This window comes from Corylus avellana, chromosome 10 (genome assembly GCF_965113065.1).
Source record: "Corylus avellana chromosome 10, dhCorAvel1.hap1.2, whole genome shotgun sequence".
NCBI classification, from domain to species: Eukaryota; Viridiplantae; Streptophyta; class Magnoliopsida; order Fagales; family Betulaceae; genus Corylus; species Corylus avellana.
In genome coordinates this window covers 4,928,393-4,937,166 of record NC_142499.1, presented here as the reverse complement: position 1 = coordinate 4,937,166, position 8,774 = coordinate 4,928,393, and the positions used below count along the sequence as shown (strand labels likewise).

Below are 8,774 nucleotides of genomic sequence, written 5' to 3'. Positions count from 1 at the left end.
TAGTCAATTTTTTTATTTAAATAAAAAAATAATGTAATACAAAAAATATGAATGTTAGAAAATTATATATATATATATAAAACTAGCGCTTGTGCTGCTGCAAGCTAATTGCCAAACAAGGCCTAAACTACACAGTTTTCGATAGACTTTACTGAACTGGACCCCAATTCAAACCAATCACTCATAATAATAGTGGAAGTGGATTTTCTGTCCTGTTTTCTGTACACCATCATAATTGGAAAATAATTACCGGTATCATCTTCTTCTGAAGAGGGGAAAAAACCAGAGGGAGATATGGAGATCAATCATTTCAGTCACGAGCACCCGTTGAGCCTCATTCAAAGTGAGAAGAAAATCAGAAGAGAGTACAGGGAGAACATTAGATGCGAAGGGTGCGAGAAATTGTGCACCTTTCCGCTCTATGCTTGTGCGGAATGCTCGTTCTATCTGCACAAGTCATGCGCAGAGTTGCCGGAAGAGTTCCAAAATCCCTTTCACTCACATCCTCTCACGCTAGTCTTTGATGTGGATATATCATTTGCCTGCCAGGCTTGTTTCAAAGGATGCAATGGGATCCACTTCCACTGCGAGGTATGCAATATTGACCTGGATGTCGATTGTGCTCTTCTAAAGCCCACTGTAGAAGAAGGGTCTAAGCAACTACAACACTTCACCCACTTCCATCCATTGGCACTCGTTGACAAAGTTACTCGTCGTGTCAAGTGCCTTGTATGTGGGGAACATTGCTTGGGTCCTTGCTATGGCTGTGAACCTTGCGGCATCTTTCTTCACCAACCATGTGCTGAATTCGAGTACCCACCAGAGATCCCGCACCATATTCATCCATGCCCTCTCGCCCTGCAAACTCGAGTACATTCCTTTCGCTGCCGAGCCTGTGACACTTGTATGCTGGGCATTTGTTATCATTGTGAGTTGTGTAAATTCTCCATTGATGTTGAATGTGCTCTATTGAGGCGCATTGTGTCCGAAGACCAAACGCAGATTAAACATTTTAGCCATCGGCATCCCCTTTTCCGTAGGAAATTAGATGACCGTGACAAATTAATTAATTGCTTTGCATGTGGAAAAGACTGCTCAGGACGACCAATCTATGTTTGCAGCCAATCGGAATTTGCACTCCATGAATTCTGTGCTTCGGTTGAGCCGAAGATCTATAACCTCCTTCACCCACAACACCCTCTAGCCCTTGTGGTGAGAACAACTGAGGAATATACAACCCAAGAAGGATTTCGATGCAATGTGTGCTTTGACGGCTGCAATGACTTAACCTACCGATGTGCACCGTGTAACTTTAACTTGCATTATCATGAATGCTCTATACTATTTCCCACAATAAAATATGAAGGTCACAGACACCTTCTCTTATATGTGGAGAAGATAGGCCCTGGAGGTAAGTGCAACGCCTGTGACGGCCACTGTGATTCTTCGCTACTCCGTTGCCCTCAGTGCAATTTCAATCTCCATCTTCGTTGTTCTCCATTACCATATACCATCAAACACAACTGTCATATAGATTCTCTCATCCTCGAAGAATCCCCCGCTGAAGACGAAATAGATTCTCTCATCCTCAAAGAATTCCCCGTTGAAGACGATTCAGATGAGGAATTCTACTGCAATGTTTGTGAGGAGAAAAGAGAGGAGCGACGACATCCCATTTATTATTGCGCAGATTGTCCATTTGTAGCTGAGGTCTCATGTGTGATCTCTGAGGTATGCTCATCTTTAGCCTCTTTACTGAAGCATTCAAAAACTGTAAGCATCCTTATGTCATTCCACATATACTAACGTAATTATTAGATATGCATAAATATGCAACATCAAGAACATAAGAAACGAAAAGAAAAAAAGGTAAATATAACCTAATGCACCAATGTTTCTTAACAAATTTTGGACAATGAGCTAATTTTTAGTTATTTAAAATAATTAATTTCTCTAATTCATATATAATTAGCTAATTATAATTCATTTAGCCGCAACATCAAGTACAATCCCCAATCTTAGAATCCGTCGATGGTCAAGTACAGTCTGTACAGACGCTAACTATCAGGTCTAGTCCACCGATTGTGAAACCTATGGAATCCTTTGTTGATGGTGATGCTTTTTTTGAATGACAAGCAGAGTTGGATAGAAAGCTAGCGCTTAGAGATGAACCATTTGTCGAGTGTAATTTTTTGGGTTTGGGTGGCTTTGAGACATATAAGGATTCATCAGGACTAGGTAGTTATGACAACAAGATGGCCGGTCAGTCTAGTAAGGAAAAAGCAACCAGAGTACATGCTAGGGTGGTGTGTAGGTGGTAAAGATTCTCGTAATCTGGATGGGTTTGATGTGTGTAGTGCAGATAAAGTTGGTGTGGCAGGTTCAAAATTGACACTATAGACCGGGGAGGAGCCCCTTGTGTGCGAGCCCCTGAGCTGTTGCTCTTGTATGGCTTGGCTTCTAGTTGAAGGTGAAGGATATTCGACATGTTGTTGGGCTTTCTTGTGAAGGTTTTGAAGGGCAATTTATGGTGTTGTTCACAACCATTGAAGCGAGTCAAAAATCAGGAGAGGTGGATTTCCAATTCCAAACTAGCCTTTGGAAGTAATAGAGAATTGAAAAGATTATCTTGCTCAATCAATTATGACTCTACGGGTGGATGCTCAAGTCGTAGCAGAGTTCAAGGGAGGGGTACATCGGTTCATTCAAGAAGCCTAAAATATTATCATGGAACATAGGAGGATTGAACGAAGGAGAGAAGTGCCTTAGAATCAGAAATTTACATAGAAAGTGGAAGGCAGATGTTATGTCTTCAGGAGACCAAAATGGAGATCATGTCCTATAGTATTATTTGTAGTTTATGGGGGTGTGGTCATGTAAATTTGTGTTGTTTAGACTCCAGGGAGCATCTGGTGGTGTTTTTCTCATGTGGAATAGGAGAGTGGTGCAGAAAAATCGATGGGTGCGGGTGAGCTCTCCGTGACCATTTCTTTAAAAAAAATGTCAAGAATCAATTTGCTTCTGCATTTGTGGGTGTTTATGGTCAAAATGTTGATGGTGATAGAAGGTTTTTAGCGATGAACTGTCTGATTTGCTAAGTTGGGAAAAGGGGTGGGGGTGTGAATCGGATTTCAAACTTAACTCATTTTCTGAGTGAGAGATTGGGTGAAGCCTGTATTTGTTCGGCTATGTTGGAGGTTTTGTGTTTTTTTTTTTTTTTAATTTCGTTTCTGAGAGGCTTATATATGGACATTCCCTTTGTGGGCAGCTCTTTTACATGGTCTAGCAATAGGGAGCCTCCCTCCTACCATAGAATTGATAGATTCCTAGTATTCCCACAGTGGGAATCCCAGTACCATGATTTGCTCAAGAAGAGCCTACCTAGACTTTTGATCGGATCATTTTCCTACTCTTTTCAGAGCTAAAAAGATGCTTCAAGTTTGAGAACATGTGGCTAAAATTAATGGGCTTTGTAGATAGGGTGAAATTGTGGTGGTCCTCTTACCACCTTTAGGGTTCTCTGAGTTACATCATAGCTCGTTAACAAAAGGTTTGGAGAACTGATTTGTTAGCTTGGAATGAGGTATTTCGCAATATAGAGAAAGAAAGAAGAAAAAAAAAAAAAAAACTTCTTTTGGCTAATATACGGGCTCGGCCTTGGAGGTTTGGAGGAACAAGAGGCTTAGTTAATGAGGAGATAATGAGGAAGGCCACGATGATTAATGAATTGGAGAAATGGAACATCGGTTGGCTGCTTGGAATTAACTTTATTTATAGGGTTAATAACTTTTTTGATACCTTGGTTTTAATGTTTTTATTTTTTTCCCCCTAGATTTTAAAAAAGACAAATCTAGAACCTCAAATTTTGCAAAAGCCTGAATTACCACATCTGTTAATTTCCGTTCATCCCAATTAACAGCGGCCACCCCCAGTTTAACCTTAGGGGTGGCTCAACCACCTCCAAGGCCGGTCTGGGGGTGGCCGAACCACTCCCAAGGGCCAAACACGGGGTGGCCGAAACCACCCCCAAGGCCCTTGGGGGTGGTCGAGCCACCCCCCAGAGAGGCCATGGGGTGGCTTCGGCCACCCCTTGAGTCCCCTCTGGGGGTGGCAGAACCATCCCCAAGGCCAAAGGGATGGACGGAAATTAACGGAGGTGGTGATTCGGTATTTTTCAAAATTTGAGATGATAGATTTGTCTTTTTTAAAACCTAAGAGAAAAAAACAAAAACATTAAAGCTTAGGCACCAAAAAAGTTATTAACCCTTATTTATATAAGGGTGATTGGTTGACTCTATGTAAAAGTATGCTTTCCAATCTACCTTCTAATCTACCTATGTATTACTTGTCATTGTTCCCTATTCCAATGAGCGTGCATGGCTAATAGACTTGAGAGCCTTCAAATGGATTTTTTATGGGGTGGCATTGGGGATGAGGTCAAATTCCATTTAGTGAACTGGACAAGGATTTGCACTCCGATAAATTCAGGTAGATCTCTTTGCCTATTGAAGAGTGCCAGTTGGTACTGTTCAGCTTGATGAAGTTTGGAAGATGGTAACGCCTTGCCTTATGTGGCCTTATGTGGTGTTAACGACTGAAGTTTTAAGGACCTCGAAAAGACTTTATGGAGTGTCACATCTTATTCCCTCTAGGTACTGCAACCCAAAAGACCATTCCGCATACCTAACTAAACTTTCACCCCCCTAAAAAAAAACAAAACTAACTTCCATTGTGGCATCTTCCGAATCTACCTTTTACCCTTGCTTCATGTTCTTTGCTTGATATGGAGAAATATTGTTGCTTTGATCAGGTTCTACGGTGGCTAAAGGGAGAATATGGGGATGTGGATTTGAAGACGCCTGAAGGAAAATTTGCTGGAAAGGTCATTAGCAAAAGGCAGGAGGTGGATAAGATATGTAAAACAGAAGCAGCACAAGCAATCCCAATATGGAGTAAGCCAGAAGTAGAAAAAGTGGAGGTTAAGCATCATTTATCACTCTCAGATCATCTACTTAATTATTTCAGTCAGATATGCCAAAAGGAAGAGGCACAAGCAATCAAAACCTCGGGTCATAGATCAAGGCCTTTCACTGAAGAGGAGCAACAAGAATTGGAACATATTTTATTGACTAGAGAAGTGGAAACGAGTAGCGCTGGAAAGATATCGTTTGATGTGCAGGATAGCTTAGATATTTCCATCTATTGGGACAAGGAATATAAAGAGCTTTTGCAAAAGCTTGATTCCAGCCAAGCTAAGGATTATATGGAATTTTGGGAAGAAAAGGAGGAGCTTGTTAAAGTTAGGGATTACTTGGTGCCTGAGAGCTTGGTCCCTATCCTGGAAAGTTTGTTTGCCAAATATGGGGATGTCAGTGATGATACCCAATCTCCTAGGGTAAAGATGTTTCTGTTTGTCATATTATGTCGGACTATAGACAGCATGTGCAAAACCAAGGTTTTGGACATCTCAGAAGGTCAATTAATCAATTGGTGGAAGTACTTGAAAGCCTTGCAATCTGCGGGGTTCAAAATTCAGTTTGCTTTGGATCGTTTGCATAGAGTTGTGCGTGCTTACATTGGACTCCAGCTTCAAGAACGAGTAACCAAAAACCGTTCATATCTTGATGAAGAAATTAGTAAGAAATCTGAAGAAGTCGAGAACCTTGAGAAAACGTTGGATGCTCTTAAGGTCAGACGAAAGCAGATATCTGAAGAATCTGTGAGAAAGTCAAGCTCAGCTGGGGAGTGCTTGAGAGAGGCCACCAAATTGAAGTGGAGGAAAGCTGGTGAGTGCCTACAGCCAAATAAGCTCAGGTAGAAATTTCTGTAGAAGATTTTCTTCTCTATGTTTTTCCCCCTTTCTTTTTAAGATCCTTAAATTTAAGCATTTTCTCAGTGGTCACATTATATGAAAGTAATTGTGTTGGTGTTAAGTGAACCACAACTTTGACAATGCCGAAGATTGTATGTCAATTACCACTAAAATCTGTATCTTGTAGGTGAACACTTGAAAGAAGCTGCTGTGTTTTCCATTGTACATCCCTATCACCTTCATTATTATGCAAAGGAAATGGCATAGTTGTAGTTTACTAGTTTATTGAATTTGCATACAAAAAACTGAAGTAGGGTGAGAACAAAATGTAATCTCAGACATGTTAGTTGATGTTACATTGTCTTGAATATCTTGGCCTCCTTCTAGGATTTGGGATCAAATGCCAAATGCATCAAGGATTGAGAGTATAAGAGATAGAGGACCCTGCCTCTAATTTTATGGCCATATTGATATGCCCCATAAGGTTCCAATTAATAGACAAAAAAGGAACAAGTTGATTATATTTGAGTAAAGTTACATACTATATCTCATCTTATTGAGTTGATACGGTAGTATCCAACAACTCTTAAATTTTATTTATTATTAATTTTTTTTAACAAGGGCGGATAGAGTCGGATAAAATGAAAGTTTAGTATATAGTATTACTCGTTTTACTTCGATTTTTCTTCACTATTTCTTCTTGAGTAATGTTATTTATTACACTATTATTTCACTACTATTTTACTATGTTGATGTGAAATTGTCAATGTACTATTATTATTATTATTATTATTTTAACAAGGAATGATCAAAGAAAGAATTGGCAATATCAGCACAATACAATAAAATAGTAGTGCATTATAAACATTAGTGTTTCTTCTTCTCCATATCAACTGCGATAATGTCTCCCTAAATTACCAAAAAATTGACAATATCACATTCAAGGTCAGTAAAAAGACAAAAAATGATTATAATTTTTTTTAAAGAAGACAAAAAATGCCCCAATAAAATTGAAAAAAAATTAATTAATTTTTTTTTATTTAAGAAAAAATGAAAAATTTTAAATTCCATACCCGGATTTTTTTATTTTTTTTAAATTATTTTTTAGTTTTTTCTTTAATTTTTAATTTTTATTTTAAAGGTACTTTCGTCATTGGAAGACATTGACAAATTTTGGTAGTTTAGGAGGGACATTGTCACAATTAAAAGTTTAGGAAAACATTATTAATTAAGTGATAATTTGAGGGGGTATATGACCTTTACCCAAAAATTTTATTTTGTAGTCAATTTTTTTTATTTAAATAAAAAATAATAATGTTAGAAAATTATATATATATATAAAACTAGCACTTGTGCTGCTGCAAGCTAATTGCCAAACAAGGCCTAAATTACACAGTTTTCGATAGACTTTACTAAATTGGACCCCAATTCAAACCAATCACTCATAATAATAGTGGAAGTGGATTTTTCTGTCCAGTTTTTTGTACGAGTCCGTCTTCTGTGTGGACGTTGCACAAAATTCAATTTTGTTGCAATCCACACAATGAAAGACACCTCAGCATGTTGAAAATTAGAAAATAGGTATGGCTACATCTGATTATACTCTCATCATAAATCAAAACCAACGAAGATTAATATAATCCTTCACGCCCAACCCCAGCTCACCGTCCTTCACGCCCAGCCCACCGGTGACCCACAGCGCACAACAGGCGGCCATCCCCCGCCAGCACCCCTCCCAACCCACGCCCAGCCCACCCAGCCATCGGCACCACGCCCAATCCACCGGTAAGCTGATTTAACGCCCAACCCACGCTGGAACGCCGCAACTGGCTTCAAAAATCCGGCGGCTTCAAACGCCCAGCTCACCAGCACCACGCCCGATCCACCAGCGTTTTATTGTTTTTCGTTTGGTCTGAAATTGTCTGAAATTGTGGTCTCAAAATTTTTTATCCATCATTATTTTTTTGCCATCAAAATTTCTAGGATTTTCATGTAAACAAATAAACAAACACCCATAATATTTTCAACTAATATTTAAGGAAAAGTGACAGTGAGGCATTGAAAACAATGGGTCTGGGCGGGATACAAGAAACGTCCACATTGGGGCTTACAAATGAAGATATTCTCTAATGGGGTTGGGCGGCGTAGGCTGGATGCGAGATTCTCGAAGCTGACTGTGCGGGGAAGAGCAGCGCAGGTTGGACGGCGTGGGCTGGGTAGAGAAGGCGTGTTGCAGCATAAACAGTCTAGCTGGTTTTGCTTGTTTTGATTTATGATGAGATGATAATCCAGTGTATCCAAACCTATCTTCTAATTTGCGACATGCTTATTTGGCATTCATTGAGCGGGTTGCACAAAAGGTAAACTTTGTGCAACGTCCACATTGAAGATATTTTCAATATATATATATATATAAAGAGAGAGAGGTTTGCTACAATGCATTCTCCCAACTATCTCCCCACCATCTTCTTTCTTTTAACATCTTGATTTTTTCAAAAAAAAAAATCAAAGAGAGAGAAGAAGGTGGGGAGATGGATGGGAGAATGCATATATATATATATATATATATATATTATTCTTGCAGATATTTTTACCAAAGGACTATCCTCTGCTCGCTTTGCCCTCTTACGATCCAAGCTAATGGTTCTGCCCAGACCCCTTAGCTTGCGGGGGAATGTTAAGGTAGCAACAACCACCTCACCTCATGAAGATTTTGCTACTGATATTATGGAAATCAGCTTTCATACAAATCCTGCTGTGAAAATAATAGACATCAATTCAATAAATAAAAAGAAAGAAATCAAGGAAAGGCCGGTTTGGAAATTGATACTCCAGCTGTCAATGATTCCCCAAGACCTTCTCTACATGACTCTATGTGTTGCACAGCCACTCAATTGATACGTGTATATTTGATTTACCATCATTTCCCTTATTTTAGTGTGACTTGTATGATATATAGAAT

At 39.2% G+C, this 8,774-nt stretch overlaps 1 protein-coding gene across 1 annotated transcript; it reads left to right on the top strand.

Moving 5' to 3' along the window:
- Nucleotides 1–263: 263 nt before the first annotated feature.
- LOC132192285 (uncharacterized) lies at nucleotides 264–6,237 on the top strand. The gene is made up of 2 exons (XM_059607570.2): nucleotides 264–1,731; nucleotides 4,811–6,237. The coding sequence occupies exons 1-2, from the start codon at nucleotides 295–297 to the stop codon at nucleotides 5,816–5,818; spliced, it is 2,445 nt and encodes an 814-aa protein (XP_059463553.2). The 5' UTR covers nucleotides 264–294; the 3' UTR covers nucleotides 5,819–6,237.
- The last annotated feature ends 2,537 nt before the right edge of the window (nucleotides 6,238–8,774 follow it).